General features: G+C 41.2%; 2 protein-coding genes across 2 annotated transcripts in view; both read left to right on the top strand.

The window, feature by feature from the left end:
* The window catches only part of LOC114664509 (pyruvate dehydrogenase (acetyl-transferring) kinase isozyme 2, mitochondrial-like), a 905,310-nt gene that overhangs the window by 355,558 nt on the left and 521,962 nt on the right, over nucleotides 1-27,790 (top strand). The window lies entirely within an intron of this gene.
* The window catches only part of sgca (sarcoglycan, alpha), a 28,610-nt gene continuing 13,809 nt past the window's right edge, over nucleotides 12,990-27,790 (top strand). Inside the window, exons 1-5 of the mRNA XM_028819374.2 lie at nucleotides 12,990-13,089; nucleotides 18,014-18,145; nucleotides 22,270-22,424; nucleotides 22,523-22,592; nucleotides 25,637-25,838. Coding sequence (XP_028675207.1) covers nucleotides 13,053-13,089; nucleotides 18,014-18,145; nucleotides 22,270-22,424; nucleotides 22,523-22,592; nucleotides 25,637-25,838 — 596 coding nt within the window. The 5' untranslated portion in view covers nucleotides 12,990-13,052. The remainder of the gene's footprint in view (nucleotides 13,090-18,013; nucleotides 18,146-22,269; nucleotides 22,425-22,522; nucleotides 22,593-25,636; nucleotides 25,839-27,790) is intronic.

The raw sequence follows: 27,790 nt of genomic DNA, 5'->3' as shown, positions 1-27,790 counted from the left end.
CCACGTGCCTGTTTGCACTCCCGACAACGTCTGCATGTGCTCCTGATGAGATAGTGGATGGTTACCTGGGGGATCTCCTCCCATATTGTCCTGCACCAGGGGAACCCAGGGTCCACTGCACCAGCATAGGGTCTGACAATGGCTTTGAGGATTTCATCCCGGAACCTAACAGCAGTCAGGGGACTGTTGCCTAGCATATAGAGGTCTGTGCAACCCTCCAGGGATGTGCCTCCCTTTTGCAGCCCTGACCAGCTCTCCTCATGTAATGGCCCATCTCCTGGTATCTCCTTCAAGCTCCTGAGACTGCGCAGGGAGACACAGTAAACCTTTTTGCGATGGCACCTTATGGATGTGCCATTCTGGAGAAGCTGGAATACCTGTGCAACCTGAATCGGCCGCAGGTACCGCCTTAGGCTACCGGTAATGACAAGGACACTAGTAAAATGCAAAACCAGAGAAAGATAAGGAGAGAGCAACTGTCTGTGGCCATCATTTCCTTTTTGGGGGTCATCTTGCTGTTGTCTCTCCAGGTCACCTGTTGTCACTTTCATTTTCACCAAAGCAGGTGATGCTGATTCACATTCACTTCTGCTTCCCAACTGGACAGCCTGATATCCCTGAAGCTTCATTGACTTGATGTTAGACTGGGATGGTTAAGCAATCCCTTCATTTTTTTGAGCAGTGCGTTTATGAGTGACAGTGTATGTGTGTACGCTTGAGCATCAATGTGCTTTTCAATGGACTGGGTTCCCTTTCAGGTTGAATTTCCTATTTTGGTCCCACTATTTCCAGGATGGATTCTTTTAGGTTTATACATGTCTCAGGTACCCTGTCTCCCTACCACATCTCGAAAAGGATGATGGTTTGGTTGGTGGGTGAGTCTAAATTCATCGAAAGAGTGTGAGAGATAAGTTATAAATAAAAATTGTGAAAAACCTAAGGGCATCTTCTATGGGCTTTCTTATACTTAGTTATTTTAAGATAAACAGTCATTTCAGGTCACTGTCTGATACTACATAATATAAAAACAGAGAGCTGATTCATTCCAAACATGAATAAGTGTCGTTCACGCGCCTAATAGCCTTGTGCTATTTAATTCATTTACTTGGGGTAGGACAGTGCTGCTGGCATACACATAAATCAACCTCTTGTTCTCCTCACATAAAGAAGTCATCTTTCTTTACATGCTGCCATCTAGTGGTCCTCATCAAGAACACCAGCGTGAAATGATCTCTTAACCCTTTCAACTCAGCCTCATTTATGTCTGTTTAGTGCTACTTGATTTAACTGGCCAAACCTTCATCATTCTTCACTCAAAATTCATGTTCTATACCTCGAAATTAAGGTCAGACTTATCTCTTTCAGAACCTTTACCCCTGAAGAATTAAGCTATGATTTACACATATGTTACAGAAGAATATGCTGCAACATTTAATACGGTTTATACTAGGGTTCTCAAACTCCTGTCCTGGAGGACCGCAGTGGCTGCAGGTTTTCATTCTAACCCTGTTCTTAATTAGTGCCCTGTTTTTGCTGCTAATTCATTTCTTTTGAAATAATTGAAATTTACTTGTTTTTTAAAGATTTGTTCCCCCGAATTTCTTCATCGTTCCTCTGAATTGCTTCATTTCTTTCCTTAAATGACACCCAAATAGAACTGAAATGTGAAGTGAGTGAGCCAACAGAAGACCAAGTAAGTCAGGGCCTCAGACTCCAAACAATTTCACTACAAGCAGCTGCTTAATGAGGCGCTGAGTCTTGTTATTCATTAAACTTGTTCTTTAACTCCATGGCTTGTTGCTGCTCTCATCGTGTAATACAGTCATATGAAAAAGTTTGGGAACCCCTCTCAGCCTACATAATAATTGACTCTCCTTTCAACAAAAAAGATAACAGTGGTATGTCTTTCATTTCCTAGGAACATCTGAGTACTGCTGTGTTTTCCGAACCAAGATTTTTAGTGAAGCAGTATTTAGATGTATGAAATTAAATCAAATGTGAAAAACTGGTTGTGCAAAAATGTGGGTCCCCTTGTAATTTGGCTGATTTGAATGCCTGTCACTGCTCAATGCTGATTGGTTGGTTGGATGAGCTCGTTAACCTTGAACTTCATAGACCGGTGTGTCCACCATGAGATATAAAGGTATTTAAGGTGGTCAATTGCAAGTTGTGCTTCCTTCCCTTTGACTCTCCTCTGAAGAGTGACAGCATGGGCTCCTCAAAGCAACTCTCCAAAGATCTGAAAACAAAGATTGTTGAGTCTCCTGGTTTAGGGGAAGGCTACAAAAAGCCATCTCAGAGGTCTAAACTGTCAGATTCAACTGTAAGGAACGGAATCAGGAAATGAAAGGCCACAGGCACAGTTGCTGTTAAACCCAGCAGGTCTGGCAGGCCAAGAAAAATACAGGAGTGGCATATGCGCAGGATTGTGAGAATGGTTACAGATAACCCACAGATCACCTCCAAAGACCTGCAAGAACATTTTGCTGCAGATGGTGTATCTGTACATCGTTCTGCAATTCAGCACAATTTGCACAAAGAACATCTGTATGGCAGGGTGATGAGAAAGAAGCCCTTTCTGCACTCATGCCACAAACAGAGTCGCTTGTTGTATGCAAATGCTTATTTAGACAAGCCAGGTTCATTTTGGAACAAAGTACTTTGGACTGATGACACAAAAATGGAGTTATTTGATCAGAACAAAAAGCGCTTTGCATGGTGGAAGAAGAACACCGCATTCCAAGAAAAACACCTGCTACCTACTGTCAAATTTGGTGGAGGTTCCATCATGCTGTGGGGCTGTGTGGCTAGTTCAGGGACTGGGGCCCTTGTTAAAGTCGAGGGTCGGATGAATTCAACCCAATATCAACAAATTCTTCAGGATAATGTTCAAGCATCAGTCACAAAGTTGAAGTTATGCAGGGGTTGGATATTCCAACAAGACAATGACCCAAAACACAGTTGGAAATCTACAAAGGCATTCATGCAGAGGGAGAAGTACAATGTTCTGGAATGGCTATCACAGTCCCCTGACTTGAATATCATTGATAATCTATGGGATGATTTGAAGCAGGCAGTCCATGCTCGACAGCCATCAAATTTGCAGAGATTTTGTATGAAGAATGGTCAACAATACCTCCATCCAGAATCCAGACACTCATCAGAGGCTATAGGAGGACAGCATCTAGAGGACAAAAGGAGGCTCAGCTAAGAATTGATGTTATATCTCTGTTGAGGTGCCCAGATTTATGCACCTGTCTAATTTTGTTATGATGCATATTGCATATTTTCTGTTATTCCAATAAACTTAATGTCACTGCTGAAATCCTACTGTTTCCATAAGACATGTCATATTTTAAAAGGAAGTTGCTACTTTGAAAGCTCAGCCAGTGAGAAACAAAAATCCAAAGAATTAAGAGGGGTTCCCAAACTTTTTCATATGACTGTAGCAGACATTTCTGAAATTGTGGATTTTCTCTTTTCTAAGAGTTCTGCAGACCTGAGCAGTTCAACATTCCTGAGACCCTCAACATTCTTTATTTTCAGATATTGTGTAATGGACAGACACAGTTTGCTGGTCATGTTTTTCATCTCATTATTGTTTGGCTGCTAATTAAGGAAAATGAAACAATTAAGTTGAGTCTTCAAGAGCAAGTCAATTAAATGAATTCAAAAGAAGTTAATTAGCAGCAAAAATGGGACACTAATTAAGAAAAGGGTTAGAATGAAAACCTGCAGCCATTGCGGCCCTCCAGGACCGGATTTGGGGACCCCTGGTTTATACCAAAACATGCACTCTGAATGTTAGGTGTTGGAAAGACCTTCAGAACACTAGAAAAGCATCAGTGAATGTGTCAGGAACAGCAAGATAAAAAGGATATGAAATACCTACAAGTAGTTTGCCTAGTTTTACTGTTATGAAGAATTACAAAAAGCAGGTATTCTTCTTCTCCACTTTTACCATTTTCAAGTAAGTATACAGAGCATAAATATTCCATTGTTGAAGACTCATGACCGAAGGGCAGATCTTACTGTGTATCCAAATTATAACACCAATAGTTGCAAGTTTTCAAAAACATCTTTACAAAAAAAACAAAAATACTGAAATATCGAAAGTGGAGATAGTAGACAATAGTCTGTCAATCCAATTGTACTGAAATTAAGCAGGATAGCTAAGAAAACAGGGGATGGTCATCGGGGGGCAGGCAATTGGCCATCTTTGAGGGAAGAGAAGAAAATATCACAATGGGGTATCAGGGTATGCAATGCGTCCTTTTAATCGCAAAGCACTGTACATTAATTGCACATGAATTATGCAATTTCTTTTCAAAATTTGCATTGTTGTTTGATTACACCGGCTACATTTAAAGGGTTAAAGTGTTAAATCAAGTCAGCCTTTCAAAGGAAGCCCATTTGTACATTTCAAGTGTTCATTTAACACGAATCGTTTTGTTGTGTAAGCTAAAGAGCTGATTGAGTAAAAAATACCCAGAGTTTTATGGCAGAATCTTTACTCAATACTTGGGGGCTTTTGCCCCACCTCTGAGCTCCATTCTTCTTCCACCCGACTCTTGCCAATGACTGGAGGGAGGCGGCCCCTTTTATACACCCCGGATGGACTCCAGGTGCATCCTGAGGAGCTTCTGTAGCCACACCCCTGTGTGGCGGAAGCTCTGCCGGTGTATCCGGAAGTCCTCCGGGTGTCCCCAATCCTCTTCCCCCCAGCACTTCCGGGTGTGGCGGAAGTGCTGAGGTCCAGGGCTCCCAAGGCATAGGGACGCCCCCTGGCGGTGGCCCCTACAGGATTGAACTTCCAAGCTCTGTACCTGTGGCCCCCAAAGCAACCAGGGCAGGTGCCCCCTCGTGTTCTGGAAGAGGCACAAGCCCTCCTCCGGTCCTCCTGGGCATCCCAGCCGGGCATGAACCCCAGCCGGGTACCACAATATATATTAAAATGTACCAAGCAGTTATATGGGAATAATTTATTTTTGTTCTTTTTAACAATATTTTCATCTTGATTTTCATTCTACTTTTCTAGGTGTTCTAATTGCTTAATTAATCCATTATTTACTAATTAGTGGGTCTGATGCTAAAGTACTTGCAGCCTTTGATTATTCAGTATTGTTTGCCAGCATGTCTGCTCTGCTCATTTTTAATTGTCATTAATAAGATACAATGAAGGGGAAAAACTGCACAGAGAAAGGGCAAAATATAATGAAGTCAACAAAAAAGAGTTAAGCATTTAAATCAATAGCAAAAGCAGAAATATTTCTAAATGTCTTATAAATGTAAAAATAATGCTGCTGTGCTTTTCTGAATGTAGAATAAAAGAGAAATAAAACCAGCTAATTAAATGAGATCAGTGTTATCAGGTGTTGGCACTGATTAGGAATTTGGTTGGAACAAAAACCTGCAGCCACAGGGGGTCCCCAGGACAGAGGTTGGGAAACACTGACCTAAGCATTGACTCACACGTGTGCTTAGGAAGCAGTCAACAAGCCTGGAGGTGAGTGAAATATCGCAAGACAATGGGGTTGATTTTCGTTACTAACGGCTCTCTCTCTTTTTCGTCAGACCCAAAGAAGAAAAATAAAATTCTTCTGTCAAACTTCTTAAATGTGCCCTGTGGTGGGCTGGCACCCTTCCTGTGGTTTGTTCCTGTGTTGGCTGGGATTGACTCCAGCAGACCCCCTTGACCTTATGTTCAGATATAGCAGGTTGGACAATGACTGAGTGACTGACATTGGCCCACAAAGTGAATTCTGAATCTGATGTTTGTAATGCTAAATAATTCATCAAAATCTGGGGTAAATTATACTAGTCATGCACCATTATTACTCATATATTCAAAATATACAACTTTTGAATTTCTCCTACAAGAAAAACCTTTTTGAAATAAACTCATTTACAACCTCAGATATGTCGGTTTGTAGAACAGTGCTACCTAAAATAAAACTAGCCACACGGACTGTGACAGGCACACACACGTGTCTGCTGTGACCCAGTGGCGTCCCTCCTCCAGTGACCACTGCGGAGCCTGGCAGCTGCAAACACAACCCACTGACCTATTTAAATAAGACGGGACACACAAGTGAGGGGGCTGGGCGGCGGGACGAGGCTGCCCGTGGTAAGGACTGATCTTTTCTAGCTAAACTGCTGGTTGAAGGTCACTCGAGCCCCCAGATGTATTGAATACTTGGAACCGAATGGGAGTATTTTGGAGCTCTCTTCTTATAGTTTCTCTTGGAAATGTTTCATGAATTAGAAATAAGCACCTGTGACGGAACGGAATAGGTGTTGGCGTGATTTATGGTTGTACATGCAAATGGGATCACACTATTAAACGCCCAAGCTGGTTGAACTCGAACATTGGAATTATTTCCCAATTATCTGTTTCCATATTAGAGGCAGAATGCAGTCACTCCTAGATAGATAGATAGATAGATAGATAGATAGATAGATAGATAGATAGATAGATAGATAGATAGATACTTTATTAATCCCAGGGGGAAATTCACATACTCCAGCAGCAAAAAATATTAAAGAGTAATAAAAAATGCAGGTAAAAAAACAGACAATAACTTTGAATAATGTTCAACGTTTACCCCCTCTGGTGGAATTGAAGAGTCGCATAGTTTGGGGGAGGAATGATCTTCTCAGTCTGTCAGTGGAGCAGGACAGTGACAGCAGTCTGTCGCTGAAACTGCTCCTCTGTCTGGAGATGACACTGTTTAATGGATGTAGTGGATTCTCCATAATTGATAGGAGCCTGCTGAGTGCCCGTTGCTCTGCTACGGATGTCAAACCGTCCAGCTCTATGCCAACAATAGAGCCTGCCTTCCTCACCAGTTTGTCCAGGCGTGAGGCATCCTTCTTCTTAATGCTGCCTCCCCAGCACACCACTGCGTAGAAGAGGGCACTCGCCACAACCATCTGATAGAACATCTGCAGCATCTTACTGCAGATGTTGAAGGATGCCAGTCTTCTAAGAAAGTACAGGCGGCTCTGTCCTTTCTTGCAAAGAGAATCAGTTTTGGCAGTCCAGTCCAATTTATCGTCCAGCTGCACTCCCAGGTATTTATAGGTCTGCACCCTCTGCACACAGTCACCTCTGATGATCACGGGGTCCATGAGGGGCCTGGGTCTCCTAAAATCCACCACCAGTTCCTTGGTTTTGCTGGTGTTCAGTTGTAGGTGGTTTAAGTCGCACCATTTAACAAAGTCCTTGATGAGGTTTCTATACTCCTCCTCCTGCCCACTCCTGATGCAGCCCACGATAGCAGTGTCGTCAGCGAACTTTTGCATGTGGCAGGACTCCGAGTTATATTGGAAGTCCGATGTATATAGGCTGAACAGGACCGGAGAAAGTACAGTCCCCTGCGGCGCTCCTGTGTTGCTGACCACAATGTCATCTCTGCAATTCCCGAGACGCACATACTGAGGTCTGTTTGTAAGATAGTCCACGATCCATGCCACCAGGTATGAATCTACTCCCATCTCTGTCAGCTTGTCCCTAAGGAGCAGAGGTTGGATGGTGTTGAAGGCGCTAGAGAAGTCTAGAAACATAATTCTTACAGCACCACTGCCTCTGTCCAAGTGAGACAGGGATCGATGTAGCATATAGATGATGGCATCTTCTGCTCCCACCTTCTCCTGGTATGCGAACTGCAGAGGGTCGAGGGCGTGTTGGACCTGTGGCCTCAGGTGGTGAAGCAGCAGCCGCTCCATGGTCTTCATCACATGTGATGTTAGAGCGACAGGCCGGAAGTCATTCAGCTCACCAGGACGTGATACCTTTGGGACTGGGGTGATGCAAGATGTTTTCCAAAGCCTCTGGACTTTTCCCTGTTCCAGGCTCAGGTTGAAGATGCACTGTAGAGGACCCCCCAGCTCTGATGCACAGACCTTCAGCAGTCGTGGCGATACTCCATCTGGACCTGCTGCTTTGCTGGCACGAAGTTTCATCAGCTCTCTGCTCACTTGCGCTGCTGTAATTGTGGTTGGGGAGGTCTCTCCTATGTTGGTATCAGCAGAAGGATGTGTAGAGAGTGCAGTACTCCGAGGTGAGAGTGGGTTAGGGTGGTCAAACCTGTTAAAGAAGATGTTCATTTGGTTTGCTCTCTTCACGTCTCTCTCGATGGTGGTACCCCCGCTTCGAGCTGCAGCCAGTGATGATCTTCATCCCATCCCACACTTCCTTCATGCTGTTGTTCTGCAACTTCTGCTCCAGCTTTCTCCTGTACTGCTCTTTCGCCGCCCTGAGTTGGACTCGGAGTTCCTTCTGCACGCGCTTGAGCTCATGCTGATCACCGTCTTTCAAGGCCCTTTTCTTCTGGTTCAAAAGGCCCTTGATGTCACTTGTAATCCATGGCTTGTTGTTAGCATTGCAGCGTACAGTTCTTACTGGAACTACAGTGTCCATACAGAAGTTGATGTAGTCAGTAGTTCAGTCAACAACCTCCTCAATGTTCTCACTATGTGATCCCTGCAGGATATCCCAGTCTGTAGTTCCAAAACATTGTCTCAGAGCATTCTCAGCCTCCGGGGTCCACTTCCTGAATAATCGTGTGATTACAGGTAGGACTCTCACTTTTGGTTTGTAGTGAGGCTGAAGCAGAACCAGGTTATGATCTCCTTTCCCAAGCGCAGGCAGCGGGGTGGCACTGTATGCGTCTTTAACGTTTGCATACAGTAAATCAATAGTCTTATTTCCCCGGGTGTTGCAGTCCACATACTGGGAGAATGCAGGTAATGTTTTGTCCAGCGTCACATGGTTAAAGTCTCCAGCGATTAGCACAAGTGCCTCGGGGTGCTGCGTTTGTAACTTAGCAACAGCAGAATGGATGATGTCACTCGCTATCTCCACGTCCGCCCGAGGAGGAATATACACGATGACAACAATGACGTGTCCAAACTCTCTGGGCAAGTACTAGGGACGCAGACTTACGGCCAACAGTTCGATGTTTCACTGGAAGGTGAGATGGGGGAATTGTAGATAATAAGAAGTGTGACTAAATTTAGCTGAGACATAGCTCAAATTGTGAGAATCAAAGGTAAAGAAAAACTTAGTACTAGGTGGAATGGTAAGGGATCAAAAGGTCCAAAAATGCACACATCCACGGTCACTTATGGGGCCAGGTTAGAGTCACCAGTCCACCTGGTGGAAAGCCAATACAGCTTACCATCCATACCTGCAGTAAAGCATGGAGGTTGTAGCATCCTGTTGTTGGGGTTGTGGCGGACCCGGCCCAGACGTCTCTTTTTTATATGGTCCAGGGGAACAAGCAAGGACTGAACAGTACCTCCCTCGGGATGCTAGATGGCAGCCCCCCTAGATGGCAGTGGTGCCTCGGATTCCTGCAGGGCTCCAACAACAACAACAGCAACATTTATTTCTATAGCACATTTTCATACAAATAATGTCGCTCAAAGTGCTTTGCGTGATAAACAAAAGAGAATGAAAGACAAAGTAAGAATTAGAATGAGACAACACTAATTAACATAGAATAAGAGTAAGGTCCGATGTCCAGGGAGGACAGAAAAAACAAAAAAACTCCAGACGGCTGGAGAAAAAAACTAAAATCTAAAGGGGTACCAGACCATGAGACCGCCCAGCCCCCTCTGGGCATTCTACCTAACATAAATGAACAGTCCTCTTTGTATTTTAGGGTTCTCATGGAAAGACTTGATGATGATGGTCATGTAGACATCTGGCTTTTGATCCATCAATGTAGGAACATCATAGTGCTTTGATTAGGTGGTGGTGGCGCAGGTCACCACCACAGAAAACCGGGAAAAAAAAACAGAAGTGAGAGTAGGGGTTAGTACGGATTTTAGAGGCACCATGAATAGTTATGATAATTAATTAAATATACAGAGCATCAGGATTAAACTAAAATGAAGCTATGAGAAAGCCATGTTAAAGTAGTGAGGTTTTAGCAGTGTTTTAAAGTGCTCCACTGTATTAGCCTGGCGAATTCCTATTGGCAGGCTATTCCAGATTTTAGATAGATAGATAGATAGATAGATAGATAGATAGATAGATAGATAGATAGATAGATAGATAGATAGATAGATAGATAGATAGATAGATAGATAGATAGAAAATGCACTATATAATAGACAGACAGACAGACAGACAGACAGACAGACAGACAGACAGACAGACAGATAGATAGATAGATAGATAGATAGATAGATAGATAGATAGATAGATAGATAGATAGATAGATAGATACTTTATTAATCCCAAGGGGAAATTCACAAGGTGCATAACAGCAGATGGCCACCTCACCACTTCTTTTAAGTTTAGCTCTTGGAATTCTAAAGCAGACTCTTATTTGAGGATCTAAGGTTACGATTTGGAATATAAGGTGTCAGACATTCCGATATATAAGATAGAGCAAGATTATTTAAGGCTTTGTAATCATAAGCAGTATTTTAAAGTCAATTCTGAATGACACAGGTAACCAGTGTAGTGACATCAAAACTAGAGAAATGTGCTCGGATTTTCTTTTCCTAGTTAGGAAGGAGATGGGAGTTCTCTACAGCCCTGTTGGGTTCTGGGGGTGCTGTCAGCGGGCACTATAGTGGTTCCTGAGCCCGTGTGGGCGGCTCTTCTGCCACACCCAGAAGTGCAACCGGAAATAGGTCGTCAAACACCTGGAGCACTTCTGGGTGGGCTATAAAAGGAGTTGGCAGCCCCCACTCCGAGAGCCAGAGTTGGGAGGAGGGAGACAAAGCTTGCTGGTGAGAAGTGGAGGAGAAAAGAGGAAGAGTTATTTGTATTGTTGTGGTAGTGCTTATTGGGACCGTGTTGTGCCTGTGGGTAACAAGGGAGGGATTGCCCACAGGCGAAGAAAAGAAAAATTAAACATTTATTTGTTTTATCAGTGTGCCTCCTGCGTCTGTCTGTGTTGGGCTGAGAGCTGGTATAGTGGCTTTTGTCACAGGGTGTTTCTCTGCAGCAGGGACTTGGGGACTTGTCAAGAGGGAAGGAAAAATGTATGGAGCAAAATTTCATCACACTTTTCAGGAAAACCCTTCTGCCCTCTACCAGAAAGTTGTCAATGGGAAGAAGTTTCAGCGACAGAAAAGTTGACCACATAGTGGCCGAAGGAGAAAAAGGTGAATGTCCTTTTGTGGCCTGTCAGAGCCCAGACTTAACCCTATTGAAAATCTATGGAATGACATGAAGATTGCAGTCCATCAAAGGTCACCATCCACTTTGACTGAGCTTGAACAGTTATGTAAAGACAAGTGGGAAAATATTGCACAGTCTAGATATGCAAAGTTGGTAGAGAAGAATCCCAACAGACCCATGGCTGTAATCAAAGTAAAAGGGGGTCCCACAAAGTATTAACACAGCAGGGTGATACTTTAACCATCTCAGTGACTCTGGCTATTAATTTTTTTTTCTGAACTTTTGCTGCTATATCTTTCACTTGGCTGTTATAAGTTGCATTAAGCAAATATCTCTCTATTATATAAAAAAAATCCTGGGACGAGACAAGACTTTTTCAAAGAGATTTTTTTCAAGTCCCGCGAGACGAGACTTTGGCCAAGAGATTTTTTAAACTCCCGCCCTCCTCTCCACCATTTCCATTTAACAGCCCACGCCCGCAGTCCTCTAACCTCTCATTGGTGTGAATGCTTTTGACAGACACACTTCCTGCTCTCTCAGCTCTTATAAATTTTAACGTTTTTCTCACTTTAAGTTTACAATTAAAGAAGACGTATTATGTCCAAATTTTATTGAAGAATTTCACCCCGAAGGGTTATCAACAGAAGAAATGAGTACACGGGCAATCCTAGCAGCGAGAAATGATGAAGTCAAACGAATTAACGGCAAAAATGTTGATCAATTACACGGCAAATTGGTTAAATGCGTATCAATAGACTCTGCTGAAACAGTTGGTGGTGATGGTGCGGAAGATGAAAACATCAACCTCAACAATATCATGAAGAATATCTACAATCGTTAACACCGTCTGGTCTTCCACCAGCCGAATTTCTGTTGAAAGAAGGATGTATCATAATCGTGTAATCGTGTAATTGATGTCTGAGTGATGGGCTATGCAATGGGACAAGATTAGTTGTATTGAATATTGGTCTACCATGTAAAATTTTAACAGGCGACAAGAAAGGTAATGTAGTCCATCTAACATTAGACACCAAAGGAGATCTTGATATGCTATTTGTATTAAAACATTTACAGTTTTCCCCTAGAATAGCTTTTGCTACGACAATTAACAAATCACAGGGACAAACATTCGAAAAAGTCGTTTAATTTAATACAGAGAAAGAAACGAAATTCACTCACGGGCAGTTATACGTTGCATTGTCACGATGAAAGTCCAAACACGGAATCAAAATTCAATGCGATATTGATGAAAATTTATTCAAAAAATAGTTTTTACTGAAGTTTTACAGTAAAAGTGTAAGTTTAAAAAGTATTTGCGTGTTCATTTCAAAGCCAAACAGAACAAAATCGCATAACACAACAAATACCTCTAACGCAACATGAAACATAATTTACTTTCAACTTATTACGCTTTACTATTTTTTTACTATGATTAATTACTCGCTGTAATGTAAAATAGTTAGTTCTATTATGCATATGTAACTATTCCCATGAAAATAACAATCTGTTTAAATTGTACATCCGCACATAAAGGCTAGCCTGTAGCACTGGCCCGGGGGTTGCCGAGCGTAGCGAGCAGGGGGGAAGAGCCCCCCTAGTATAAATATATATATTTTTGAGTGTGTCTTCATTTCAGGCTGCAAAGCAATATAAATATTTTGAAGGTAGGCTGAATCTTTTCAATACACAGTGTAGATATACTCTGTCAAACTGGACACTTGACAAAGGTGTCTGTCTGAAGCAGAGAATATCCGTTTCTATATTTAACGACAGCCTGTCATTCTAAAAGATTCTGGCCACACAGTACATAAATAGAAAAGCAGAGCTGAATATTGACATGACTGTGACTCCTCGTCCGAGTCACACCCACCTAACACTTGCTCCTGTCCATCACAGGCTTTCGCCCAACATGGCTGATGGCTGGAGGTGCCTTGGCTTTGTAACAGGCAAGTCTTCAATTCTTTCAAATTTCATAAGCTTTATACAGTGTGTGTTGTATCTCCTGAATGGGCGTGAAAGGTGCAGGGCACGGTTACTGTGGGTAATGCCTGCTGCGTCTCAAGTGTTTAATGATCTCAGTCACCTCTGTGCGGTGCTCTCTTTCAGTATGCCCGACAGTCCAAGGGGCTGCTGCTGCTTATATTTGTGTTTTTGTGGAGAGGTGCATTTGAGAAGCTGGACAGATATTAGAAGTCTGTTTGCAAAACCCGAAAAGGAAAAGCATCTTTCTTATAACAGGGTGGCGCAGTGGTAGTGCTGCTGCCTTGCAGTATGGAGACCTGGGTTCGCTTCCCGGGTACTCCCTGTGTGGAGTTTCCACGTTGTCTGCGTGGGTTTCCTCTAGGTGCTCTGGTTTCCTTCCAAAGTCATGCAGTTTAGGTGCATTGGTGATCCTAAATTGTCCTGTGTGTGTCCTGTGGTGGGTTGGCGACCTACCCAGGATTTGTTCCTGCATTGTGCCCTGTGTTGGTTGGGATTGGCTCCAACAGACCCCCGTGACCCTGTTTTAGGATATAGCGGGTTGGGCAATGACTAACTGATGTTTTATATCTGCGTTTGCCGGGTCTCATTCATGAGACTGCACTTTTTAATGCGTTAGTTATACGCTGTAGTCAAGTAGTAATGGCTGAGGATCTACACTAGTAATCAGAAGGTTGACCCCCTTATAATAATGAGAAATGCTAAGGAAGAGAATGAAGAAGAATGAATGATATGCTGCACTCAGCTACGATTAACACTACACATTTCTATAGACTCTGAATCGAATAAATCATATAATTTGTGTAAACAGTCAAAATATGCAATACTACAATCCAGACATTTAGTAGCTCTTTAGAGTACTGTCTTTGTGGCCCTGTCTGTGTCATATCATTAGTACTGTATTTTTACTGTTGTACAAAATTTTAATATTTATATTAATAATGCATTAATTGTGGTGGAGTTTATGGTCCAGAGGAATGACGCGTTCACCCTCAGAAGCACAAAGAGGTATAAAGTAGTCATTTGAGTCACCCAGCTAAGACCTGCTCTGTTAGCCAAGCGACTTGCATACCTATTGGGGATGATGGCTTGCGACCTTGCAGCAACTATGAAGATACATTTATTACATTAGCATGACCATTTTTCTTGATGGAGCTTTTTTTATTTATTATAAATATTTTTTTGCACACACGTTCAGTTTGCCACCACTAGTATAATACAGTGGAACCTCGGTTTACGAACGTCTCGGTATACGTACAACTCGGTTTACGACCAAAAAGTTCGCCAAACTTTTGCCTCGGTTCACGACCAAACACTCGGTTTACGAACAAGCCAGGTTCCCTTTCGGTTTGTTGATGTTCATTCTCTCCCTGTGCATTTCCTGTGCAGCGAGGGAGAGAGAGCACGCGCACGCGCGCACACACACACACACACACAGAGGCAGCGCAAGAGACAGAGGGCTGTACACACACACACACACACAGGAGCGCTCTAGACAGACACACTGTGAGCTGCAAAGCTGATCGCACCCCCAGAAAATACAGACGCCCCTGGGAAAACCCCTAAGAAACATGGACAGACTACCTTCACATTCCTCCTTTCCCTTCTTGCCGGCTCTGTCGCGTAATATGCCTCTCGTGCGGTGCTCCGCCTTCTTAAAAAGCCTGCACGGGCTTCTTTCAGTTTGTTAAATTGGTTGCTTGCTTCTCCTTCTTTCTCTCTCAGACAATCTGTGCTCCTGGCGGAGCTGTCATCTCTAACTTGTCATGGAGCACGTTTAAACTGTTGAAAAGAGACAAATGTTTGTTTGCAGTGCTTTGAATAAAGTTCCTTTTTTTCTACAACCTCCTGTGTCTCTGTGCAAATCTGTGACCCAAGCGTGACAACACACACAGGCGCTCCAGGCTCGCAAAAGAGAGACGCACGCACACACAGGCGGGGGAGAGAGAGAGGCGCGCGCTAGAGAGACACACACAGGTGCTCCAGGCTCGCAAAAGAGAGACGCACGCACACACACACACACACACACACACACACACACAGGCTGGGGGGGGTAGGAGAGAGACGCGCGCACACACACAGGAGCGCTCCAGGCTCGCAAAAGAGAGACGCACGCACACACACACAGAGCGATTGAGGGACGCATAAGTTAGAGAAGGCTTGTTTTTGTTTTCAGTTATGTTTCCGGTGATCGGTTCGTAGCCTGCATTGTTGCAGTGTTACTTTTCTTGGTGGTTTATTAAATTACGGATTTTTCAAATGTTCCTTTTTTCCCCTGTGCTTAAAACTCATTAAAAAAAGTGTTTTTAGCGAGAGCGGTTCCTAGCACTATAGCGCGAACTATTGCAGTGTTAGTTTTCTCTGTTGTTAAAGGTTTTTCTCAGTGTTATTCAATGTTTTTACATTTAGTTTACCATTACGCTGTGCATTCTATGGTATAATTAACTATATTTGTGCTTAAAAACTGAAAAAATGTATATATTTACATACAGTTTCTACGGTCTGGAACGGATTAATTGTATTTACATACAATCCTATGGAAGAAATTGCTTCAGTTCACGACCAACTCGGTTTACGACCAGAGTTGTGGAACGAATTATGGTCGTAAACCGAGGTTCCACTGGGCGTTTACATTTAGCGTAAAAGACTACCCCCAACATGGGGGGGTGAGGTTGTGGAAAGTAGGTGGAGTCAAAAAGAGATGCAGCTGACAGGGGCGTCATCTTATGGGCCTCAGAATGTCTCGGCTCGCTGAATCTGTCTGAGGCCTAAAACTGTCCTGACTGCAGCTGGACTCTATTGGGTTAAACCAGGGGTCTCCAACACGTCACTCGCAAGCTACCAGTAACTCACACCCCCCTTTCCAAGTAGCTCGCCAAAGGGTTAATGAATCCATCCATCCATCCATTATCCTCCCCGCTATATCCTAACTGCAGGGTCAAGGGGGTCTGCTGGAGCCAAACCCAGACAACATAGGTCGCAAGGCAGGAAACAAACAAAGGGCAGGGTGCCAGCCCACCGCAGGGCTACACACACACACACCAAGCACACACTAGGGACAATTTAGAATTGCCAATGCACCTAAACTGCATGTCTTTGGACTGTGGGAGGAAACCAGAGCACCTGGAGGAAACCCACTCAGACATGGGGAGAACATGCAAACTCCACATAGCGAGGACCCGGGAAGCGAACCCAGGTCTCCTTACTGCGAGGCAGCAGCGCTACCCACTGTGCCACTGTCCCACCCTGGGGTAATGAATCCTACATAAATTTGAAAACTTGATTAGTCAAATTACGAATGGGCGATCTTTCCAAAAAATCATATCATGTTCCTTTTAACACAAAATTACGATCCACAATCTGAATTGCAACCTATCTTTTCAATGTGGCTTACACTTAAGAGAATATCCGGACTCAAACTCATCAAGACCTAAGTAACATTTTATTTTAAATATCAAACAAAGTTGAATTCAATTGTTTTCTCATTCGCTAGCTAAGCGGAGTTAAGGACCAGTGAGTAAGGCCCCTCCCATAAATAAATTGGTACGGCAAGCGAAATATGATACATAGCGAAATGAGAGAAGTCGCAAAATCAAGCAAATTATAGAAAAAAAAGATAAAAATCCATTAAGTACTTCTCTCGTTTAAAGCGGACAGACAGAGAGACATTGGATTTGATATATTATATATTAGTAAACATTCAAAATAATGTGCAGTTAAAGTCTCAGCAGCATTCTCAGCATTTCTGAAGCTTAGCAGAGCCAGATAACTATAAGAATCTTCACCATGCAGCTCTGAAAATGTTTGATTTGTTTGGGTCTCCATACCTCTCGTATATATATTGCCTTTGATTCTTGTATGTCTAAGCATTATCCTCTGATGAAGGCCCCTGGCAGGGGCTGAAACCTCAGGAATAAAAACTACTTTATGATACATGATTCTTTCTCTCCCTTTGTGGATCTCCAGCAGCAAATATGCAAACCGTATCACAGACTTTCGGTTCCATATATATATATATATATATATATATATATATATATATATATATATATGTGTGTATATATATATATATATGTGTGTGTGTATATATATATATATTTTTTACCAAACTTAGTTTTCTAATTTCTGTATTGTTCCAAAAACACTAAACTTGGGAAATAACAGTTCACTTAATGAGCCCAGGAGACCAATTAAAAACAGAAGCTGCGGTTGGAAGAGAAACCTGCAGCCACAGGGGGCCCTCAGGACTGAGTTTGGGAAGCACTGAACTATAACAAACCCTTAAAAGGCCAATTACGATGAACTCAGAAAATGTCCGATGGGAACTTTGCAAAAATTCAAATCCAGCCATGGCTAGTGTTTCCAGACATCGTTTATATATGGGACATGTCCCATATTTGATCATTTTGTCCCCCGTCCCGTGTTTAGTTCATTTTCAAATTTCGTAATAAAAATATATTGTTACTACCTTCTTACGGTACTTAGTTGTAACTTTATAAGTAATTATACTTTCTTTTCTCAGATTCTCTTGATGAAAATAACCCAAATGTAATGAGGAAACCAGTGTTTGCTCCCTGTTTGAAGCTTGTTCAGTTGCTATGATTAGCTGAGGACAGCGACACTCTTGTTTTCCTCATAACCCATTAAAATACATACTTTATGTTTTTAGCTTATGTCTCTACTTTTATATAATATATTGGTCTGGGTGTGTAGGGGGCATGTATAAATTTATATACAGTATATAGTAATACAGAGAGAGATTTTCAGAGTGTCCCGTATTTCTAATTTTCTAATCTGGCAACCCTAGGCATGGTTCATGTAGGAAGTGACACCAGTAGGATAGATCTTTTTATTTATTTATTTATTTTATTTTTATTTTTTCACCATCAGCCTTCTTTGTGTTTATGATCACGGTGGATCCCGGAGTCTCCAAAAATAATGCAAGGGTGGGATTCCTGTTTGTGCTAGAACTGAACAAGAAAAGTTACCAACATGAGTTTCCTCCGTTCTTGGACCTCTACAGTAAGTCCCAGCAGAGAGTTTTTTGTCTGTTTTTGAATGTGTTGGCCAAGACGCTGAAAGTGATTCTCTTTTTACTGATCCTTCATGCAAAAAACGTCATCCTGTTTTAAATAACAAAATATCTGAGTCAAAGTTTCTACAATGTCCTCCCCATTAAGTATTGGATGGAGACACGTTTTTACTTGATTTACACCTCTGCTCCACAGTGTAAAATTACAAATCTAACATTTCAGACGTGATTAAAGTGCACATTGCAGACTTTCATTTGCATATATTTAGGTTATACCACTTTTTCTGCATGGTCCCCCCATTTCTGGGCACCATAATGTCAAATCTATTAAAGCTGTCATATTTAGTACTTTGTCGCATATCCCTTGCATGCAGTGACTGCATGAAGTCTGTGATTCATAGATATCACCAGGTGCTGATATTTCTGGAGGTGGAGGGGGGAATCACTAATTGCTTTAATTATTCTTTCAGTAGCACATTGGAAGTATTTAAGGGGCTTTCTCCCACTGCATCTATACAGTGACATTGGTTAGTTTCTTGCTGATCCATGTCGTGAACTAGAAGTCCCAAGCACTAAAGAGTTCCAAAGCACGTAGTTCCAAACCTTTCCAATACTCCCCTCTAGACAGGGATATCACCATCATACCCAGGCTAGCAATATGGGTAAGCATAGATTCTTTATACAATAAAAGATTTATTCCTCATAAAAGGAAATCCAGGTCAAACTAATCTCCAATACAGAATCCACATAGAACAGTTAAAAAAAACAGCCAAAGGCATAAACACAACAAAACACAAATAACTCACCGACTTTAGAGTGCATTCTGTGACACTGTGGCAGATGTATAGGGTGGAGAGCAGTTCTTGGTGGAGATTGGCCTCTTGTGGTACCACCCACAAACATATGGAACATAACAAAGGCAGCTTATATACAAAACCAAAAAAAAGATGAACATAATCAACGCAAAAAGAATAAAAAATGAACAAAAGAGACATAAAACATAAAATGAATCCTGGCTGACACTGGACAATCCATTTGTCACTAGATTTTTGGTGTGTTTAGTGGTATCTGTTTTTTAATTAGAATTTTTCACCATTTACTTTTTTTGCTTGTTATAGTATTCTGTATTTAGTGCTTTGATTGTTTGGATTTTATACTTTGTCTATTTAATTAATAATTATTGCCTTTCTTACCTGTTTCTTTCCTTTTTCAGTTTTTTACTCCTTAGTATTTCTTTGTATTTTTGAATTTTATTTTTTTATTTTATTCTTCATTTTTAATATGTTGTAAGTTTTGGAATTCAGAATTTGAAAATTAGGCTTTTGTTAAGTTTCTTTAATTATTTCAATTGGACTTTGTTGGTGTTAAGGGTTTCTACCTATTTTGGCATTTAACTGGGCATTCATTCCAAAAATTAGATTCTGTCTATAGGAAGAAGCTAACAGTCCCAAGAAAGAAGCGAAGACGTTTCAGATCACTGGTGTGCAGTTTGGTTGAGACACTTATGTACAAAATTGATCCATTGATCCATGAGACGTGAAAAGAGATACCAAGGACAAGGAAGAAGAATATGCTTTTGTAAAGAGGCTGGGGGGCAAAAGTGTAAAGGAAAGATTTTAGTATTAGGCATGGAGAAGTAGACTCTTCTATGTGTCATCTTCTCATGCAGTCATTATTAGTTCATGTCATTTTTTTTATTTAGGTGTTCATTTTTTATTTTATCTTGCCATTAGATGTTTCTCTTCGGTGGTGCAGTTGTAGTGCTGCTGCTTCACAGTAAAGAGACCTGGGTTCGCTTCCAGGGTCCTCCCTGTGTGGAGTTTTGATGTTCTCCCCATGTCTGCGTGGGTTTCCTCTCATAGTCCAAAGACATGCAGCTTAGGTTCATTGGCGATCCGAAATTACCCCAGGTGTTTGTGTCCTGCAGTGGGCTGGCACCCTGCCTGGGATTTGTTTCTGCCTTGCGCCCTGTACTGGCTGGGATTGGCTCCAGCAGACCCCCGTGACCCTGCAGTTAGGATATAGCGGGTTGGAAAATGACTGACTGTCTTCTATGACAAGTACAATCTTCTCACCACTGTAAAAACTACTTATGAAGGGTGAACTTTGCAATACTTTTGCTAAAAAGAGACAACAAAAGATTTTCTTTTTAAAAATTTTAGCTATCTGACTTTAGAATGAATCCAAATTTAAGGTTTGGTTTTGCACCCAGTTTTAGATTGAATTATTCTGAATTGTAGTTCCTTGGCCCCACCTGACATTGAACCACAAATCTGTTAATCTTTTTTGATCTCCCTCACCAAATCAACCCCTGATAGACTAACTATCTGAAGTACTCAGTGTTGCCTCGACACATTTGTAGAATGGCTCAAGGAAAGAAAGCAAAGGTTTACATGTTTTTTAAATGGTGACCCAGTTATTATTGCTGGCTGTTCCATTCGTCATCTACACTGGCTCTCTATCTCTCTATGCTTTCGTGATTGCAGAAATGATGTAACTCTCTATTGTAACCATGAATGCTGCCATGTCTGATTTGACCACTTAGTTCAAGGAGCACATTTCATAGTGCTTAAATCATGGAGAACAGCCAACAAAGCAGGAGTTAAACAAGAACACTTTGATTGTCCTTTGAGTTGCACTGCACTTCCACTCTCGATTGAGTCTCACTCAACACCCCCCTGCCAAATCGCACAATACTGCTTTTAAATAATATAGCTGATAGAAGCAGTATGTGGTGTTGTCTGGGTAAGTAATGTTAAGCTCTGGTCATTTTGTCTGCTAGTCTGGCTTCAGTCTGTTCAAATGTTTCACTTGCTCTGAGCCATCAAGTGAGGGCTGGTGTGCAAACTGTAGGAAACACAGGAAAAAAGCAACAAAATACGGGAATACACAGGGTCAAAATTTTGAGTTCCAAAGTAGTCTGTCTTGTCTGTATGGTCCTAGACAGCAACTATGCAAAATTTGTTCCAGATTGGTCAAAGGCTGTAGGGTTGTGTAAGGAGCAGACAGACAAACAGACATTCTATTTTAGATAGATAGATAGATAGATAGATAGATAGATAGATAGATAGATAGATAGATAGATAGATAGATAGATAGATAGATAGGAAAGGCACTATATGATTAGATAGATAGATAGATAGATAGATAGATAGATAGATAGATAGATAGATAGATAGATAGATAGATAGATAGATAGATAGATAGATAGATAGATAGATAGATAGATAGATAGATATCTTTTCACATACAACATTATGAGATCATTGAATAACAACAAGAAACATAAGAATATAAGAATAATTCTTACAATTGAAAAAGTTAAAAATTACACAAGTTGTCCATTGCCATGACCTGGGGACCCATCCAATGATGGTTCATGCCGTTGCCTGATGCTGCAATGACAGAGTTTAGGCTATGCAGTCCTCCATTTAATTATGCAGGTTGTAAAATTAATGTGTGGATACATAAGATACTCAAAAAAACATTGGCAGTAAAGAATGATAAGCAGGATATTACCGGCTGCTAGTGGTGATTAATGCAGCAGATAAAAACTCTAGCAAACAGGCATGGAAAAGAGCCAGCAAAAGGACTTATGAGATGTTCAAAGAAAATAAGATGTTCAGAGAAAGTTAGAAGAAAAATCTGGGCTATAAATTCATGTGCCATTGCAGGCCAGAACTATATGGGAGTTGGAATAGGGAGGCATAGTGTATGAAGCAGAAAGCCAAAATTTTATTCATAAAATAACAACAAGAATTACGGGAAAGTAAGTGACTCTCTGCATCACTTCTTTTGACTATTTGTTGACTCCTAAAAAATAAAAAACACAAAAAGTTTGAAATTTGGCAGGAAAACTAAAAAAATGCTAAAAGGATCATGAAAACAAATACGTCTGACATAAAACAAAAAGCTTCTTCTTTCACTCTTTCAGAGTCTGCTAGGGTAAGCTGGCATTTGAAAAATCCATTGGTTGATCCAATTTCCCAGTCTTGGTCTTTTGGGAAGGAGATCTCATCTAACATGATAAAAACTGAATCAAAGGTGTTGATTGAGCACAAATTTGAATTACCCCACTATTTATTTTGATTTTCTATCTTTCTTCTCCTTGTAGACATCACATACAATGACCCCATTGAGTTTAAATGTAACCTGCAGAATTTTCCGGATTTGCCACGATGGCTGCGTTTTACTCAGAGGGGCCCATATGATAATGGATATCTCTATGGCACACCCACCAACGAAGATGTGGGGAGGATGACGATTGAGGTCAGGTATCCCTGCATGCCTGAGTGTTCTAGAGTGCATGCTGTCCCAACTTTGGTCTTTATGTTAAAGGAGATGCTTTTTCCTCATTTTATTGACAGATTACAGCTATAAACAGGCGCAGCTATGATACCTATAGAAAGAAGGAATTCTTCATTGTGGAAATGTCTGGTAGGTGGATTTCAAAACAGAGATAACAAAAACTGTATGCTATCAAGTTACATAGGCAGGATATGATGATGCCATTCTTCACATGACCAGCATGACCAAATGTGACCGAAAATAGAGAAAACAAACTGCAAACAACATGGGGACCACTATTTTGCCAACACATGAAAATGTCACAGAAAAAAGAACAAGGGACATCAAGATGAAATGTAGTCTGATAATAAGCCAAATTTCAAAATCAATAAATTGAGACACCTAAGGCAAATGACTAAATAAAAATGTAGTTGTTACAAGAAATGTAGAGGATTCTAAAGATCATTGGGAGGAAAAAATCAAAATACCCGGAAATACTTTGTTAGATAAAAATGTAATAATAATAATAATAGTAATAATTCTTTATATTTATAGAGTGATTTTCTCACTACTCAAAGCACTTGTGAGTGGGGAGCCACTTCAACTACCACTAATGTGTAGCATCGACATGGATGATGTGATGGCAGCCATTTTTGCTATATGGCTGTGAGACATGGACGCTATCCAGTGTCCTGTGATGAAGACTGGACTTTTTCAGTACTGTGTCTCTTTGGAGAATCCTTGGGTACTGCTGGTTTGACTTTGTGTTGCTCATGGAGTCCCAAATGAGGCACATTACCTGCATTGTAAGGGAGAGTCAGTTACGGCACTACAGCCATGTGGTGCGATTCCCTGAGGGTGATCTGGCTTACAGGATCTTCATTGCTGAGGACCCAAGCAGCTGGACCAGGCCAAGGGGTTGCCCACATAACACCTGGCTGCAGCAGATAGATGGTCATTTCCCGGAGAGTAGGACTAGACCACGTGTCTGCCTGTGGGGGTGGCCAACTGGGATCTTGAGCTGTTTCATTGTGTGGTGGGTGCAGTAACATGCTGTACCAGTTCATGCTCCCCAGCCTGACCTGACCTGACCATTTCCAAATGTTTACTCCTTGAGTTATTTCAGCCTATTTAAGTAGCATTGCGCCATTGATGTCAGAAGCCAATTCTATCAAGTGACATCTGCATCCTGGCAACAAAAATAAAAAAACAAAATGGTAGCACCCAAAAGTGTCACAGAACAACAAAATAAGACTTGAAAATGTATTATTGTATGAGTTAGTTAAAACTGAATTTAAAGTAAAAAAAAAAATAAATGACAGAATCAAACTAATATTATTATTATTAATTCAAATTATTTTAGGTAATGCTATTTGATTACTAGGACGCACCTAACCATCTAAGCACCACTGTCCTCAGTATGTATTCTTCAGTTAATAAATGATTTATTTAATTAGGGTGACATTTGGTTAGTTCTAAACCAGGGGTGTCCAACTCCAATACTGGAGGGCCTTAGTGGCTGCTGAATTCCTGTTGTTAATCGACTTCTTTTCCATTCATTATGATTGCTTTTTAAGTGGCAGTTCTCTGAATTGCCTTATAAGAATAAGAATGAGACGTGAAGTGAAGTGAGTCAACAGAAGACCAGCTAAGCTGGGACCTCAAACTCCAACTAGTTCCACTTCTGCTAGTTTCTTAATTAGAAACGGATTGTTGTTGTTAATTAAACCCACTATTTAACACCATATCAGACATTTCAGGCTTGGGCAGATTTGTGGCAGATAAAATTTAATGTCAGTAAATGTAAAGAATTACACATAGGAAGTAAAAATGTTAGGTTTCAATACACAATGGCCAGTCAGAAAATTGAGAGTCCACCTTATGAGGATTTAGGAGTCTAAGCTATCGATTTCCCGACAGTGTTCAGAAGCCATTAAAAAGGCTAACAGAATGTCAGGTTATATAGCACCTTGACATGTGCAGTACAAGTCACAGGAGGTTCTGCTCAAGCTTTATAACTCACTGGTGAGGCCTCATCTGGAGTCCTGTGTGCATCTTATTGCAGATGTTGAAATACGCCAGCTTTCTAAGGATGTATAGTCGGCTCTGTCCTCTCTTGCACAGGGCATCAGTATTGGTATAGTATATATAGTACTGTGGTAGACAATAAGACTTTAGGGACTTTAAAAACTCGACTTGATGTTTTTTTGGAAGAAATAAGTGGATAGGACTAGCGAGCTTTGTTGGCTGAATGGCCTGTTCTCGTCTAGAGTGTTCTAATGTTCTAATTTCCGAAACTGATTTTTTTGTCAATGTTATGTGGACCTGAAAAGATCAGCACTACCGAAACTTTCACCTTTCTTTATTTTCATGTATTGTGTGACGGACATATGATTGTTGGCCATGTGTTGGCTCATTTTGTGTCTCATTATTGTTTGGCTGCTAATTAATGAAAAAAAAATTAAGATAGCTGAGCCTTAAATAATAAGTCAATTAAAATGAAGGCAAAAGAGGTTAATTAGCAGCAAAAACTGGTGTCTAATTAAGAAAAGGGAAATGAAATGAAAACCTGCAGCCACTGCAGCCCTCCAGGATTGGAGTTGGGCAGCCCTGTTCTAAACCAACACAAGTGACCTTTGACCTTGAGAAAGTGGCAGCTTATCCAAAAGGAGAGTCAAAACAGCAGGAACTGGTTGCATTAAACATTGAAATACACCAACAAATAAAGGCATAATCTAAGATGGAAGTTATGGTCCAAACCAGGGCAGAATTGTTCCATCCATAATTAAACAAACCTTACCCTAACTATTAAAAAAATCACACTTCTTCATCTGGATACCATATGCTATGTGGGGAGAGATGACTCAATATGTCTCGTGACTGCACACAAATTGTACAGTAATATCTTAGCTAAAACAAATCAACAGAATTTAATGAAAGTGACAAGGCAAAAGAAAAGCTTTCAATGACCCCCCATCTCCAGCCCACTGAGCAATCAACCGAAGGCAGAGGTAAGTCCGTGTCATCTTATATCTGGCAATGTGATCCTCTTTGAATTCTCTTAACCAAATGGTGTACATAAGGAGATTTATTTTTACAGTCAAATGTTCTTTCTGTTTCGGTTGTTCAATCTTAGGCGGGACAATACAAAAATGAAGTGACACCTTAGCCTCTACTTTTTCTATTTTCTTTAGAAAGGCGGGTCCCCTACCAGGTGGATTTTTTTATTCCCAAGAAAGATATAGAAGAGGTTTTACCACCTTCCCACCAGAAGAACATTATTAATGATCTACAAGTGGTCTGGGGAGCAAGACAACCGTTGGAGATAGTCAATATAACATCTGCACTGGATAGGGGTGGTAGGGTGCCATTGCCTCTCCCAAACCACAAAGAAGGGTAAGCACTAAATTAAAGTAGACACTGGAGTCTCAAAACTATGTTTGTGTTCTTTGAATGATACATTTTCTAAAAGATAGATAAGGCATAACACCGTCAAAAATGCAGTGTTTTGTTTTTATTTTTGTTCATTTTTACTGTCTTAAGTGAATAATCAGTTACATCACAGGTGCTTCCTTGCAGTGTAACCCTTTGCTACGATTTCTAGGTCTTTTGTACAACATGGTGTATTCCATTATGGCAGCCATCTTGTTCAAGACTGAATCAGGTATCAAAAAACAACTCAACTTTGTTGCAAGTAAAGGAAAAATCTAGTGGAAGAAATCTGGATTATTGTCCAAACAAAGTCTAAGGAATAATCGCTATTTGACCTACTGATAGTTTAGCGATTTAAAGTTTTACTGCCCTGTGATTTACTTTTCTGATTTCTCAGCTCTTTAGAGCTTCGACCTCTGCAATTGTCTGACCACTCTCTTTGGTCTGCCTTTCATTGAGTCTGTTTCATTCCTTTCATACAACAAATTAATGCAGAAAGGGAATTATGTGGACAACTTTTAAACACAATGAATCTACAGGTGACAGAGGTGACTGGACCTGGGAAGACTCTACAAGTTTTGGTCTAACCTGGGATTTAACTTGGGAGTGACCCCATTTCAATCTCCTTAGCTTCTATCCTCTCTAATAGAGACAGCGATTTGAGAAAACTGGGCTCTGAGAACACCGTAAGAGTCCGTTTCAGAGCTACATTGTCTTTATGTCAAACCTTTTACTCACTGAAACACAGGGAAGAATATAAGGTATCTATATATACAAATACATATATATTTATATATATATATACAGTATATATATATCTTCTTATATAATATGCTACTGTAGCTGTCCATTTGTCTGTCCAGGATTTTAAATAGCTCGCAAACCGTTTGACCGATTTGACCTGAAATTTGGTACACATATACTACATGGCGTCTACTATCCACTTTCGGGGTGATGATTGACCTCCAAGGTTATTCCTCTTTTTATTTTATATTTTATTGAAGAATCAACTCTCGGCCGTGCGGCGCATGCGTACGGGCGCTGTCCTCATCCCTACCATCTTCGACGTCACGTCCTCTACCTCTTCATATCTTAAATCATTCTTGAGGCAGATTGAAGACTTAAGTGCCAGCTTAAATAAAAAATTATGGAAAACGTACTAAGTAATTGTAACACAAACACTGACTTAATCAGTTTAAACACGAGAAGATGCAGACGAAAGAAGAGAAGAAGCGGGCTGCTAGGTTGGAGAAAAGAAGAGCTGCTCAGGAAGCAGCAAGCGCATCAGACTCTGAGTAAATGAATGCTAAACGTACAGAGAAAGAGGAGGAAAACAAGGAATGCTCAAGTCAAGTGTATTCACTGCACAGCGCGCCATTACTGGTAGATATATAAATATTGTAAAAGACAGGGGATGCCACTGAGCCCCAAAACCCCAAACACACCATACACCGGGTGCAAAATAAACATTTTTATTTCACAAAATACCTTTTCTATGGTTTAATCCACAATCTTCCAATTAACGATCCTCCTCTTCCTCCTCCAGGTGAGCTTTGCCTTCTGCCCGACTCTGACTCACTACAGGGTTCTGCATGGCTTGATTTTATGTCAGATTTGGGAGTACTTCCTGTACTGGGACATAGCCTGACAGAAACACTTCTGGGTCAGATGGAAGCCTCCTGAAACAGGAAGTCCTTCTCACTGCAGTTCAGTATAGTGGCACCCAAGATGTCCCACAGGGTTGTCCCTCAGGACTATGATTCTCATAAATCCCTGCGGGTGGGTCTCTTACTGTGTTCACACCAACACAGCACTGCCATCTATCATGCTGGAGGAGGAACTGCTCTTGATACAACACCTCCCCCATTCCATCCACTAAACTTTCCCTTTGAGCGAGATATCAATTCGGCCCTGTC

Source organism: Erpetoichthys calabaricus, chromosome 14, assembly GCF_900747795.2.
Source record: "Erpetoichthys calabaricus chromosome 14, fErpCal1.3, whole genome shotgun sequence".
Classification (NCBI taxonomy): Eukaryota; Metazoa; Chordata; class Cladistia; order Polypteriformes; family Polypteridae; genus Erpetoichthys; species Erpetoichthys calabaricus.
This window is presented reverse-complemented; position numbering and strand designations above follow the sequence as displayed.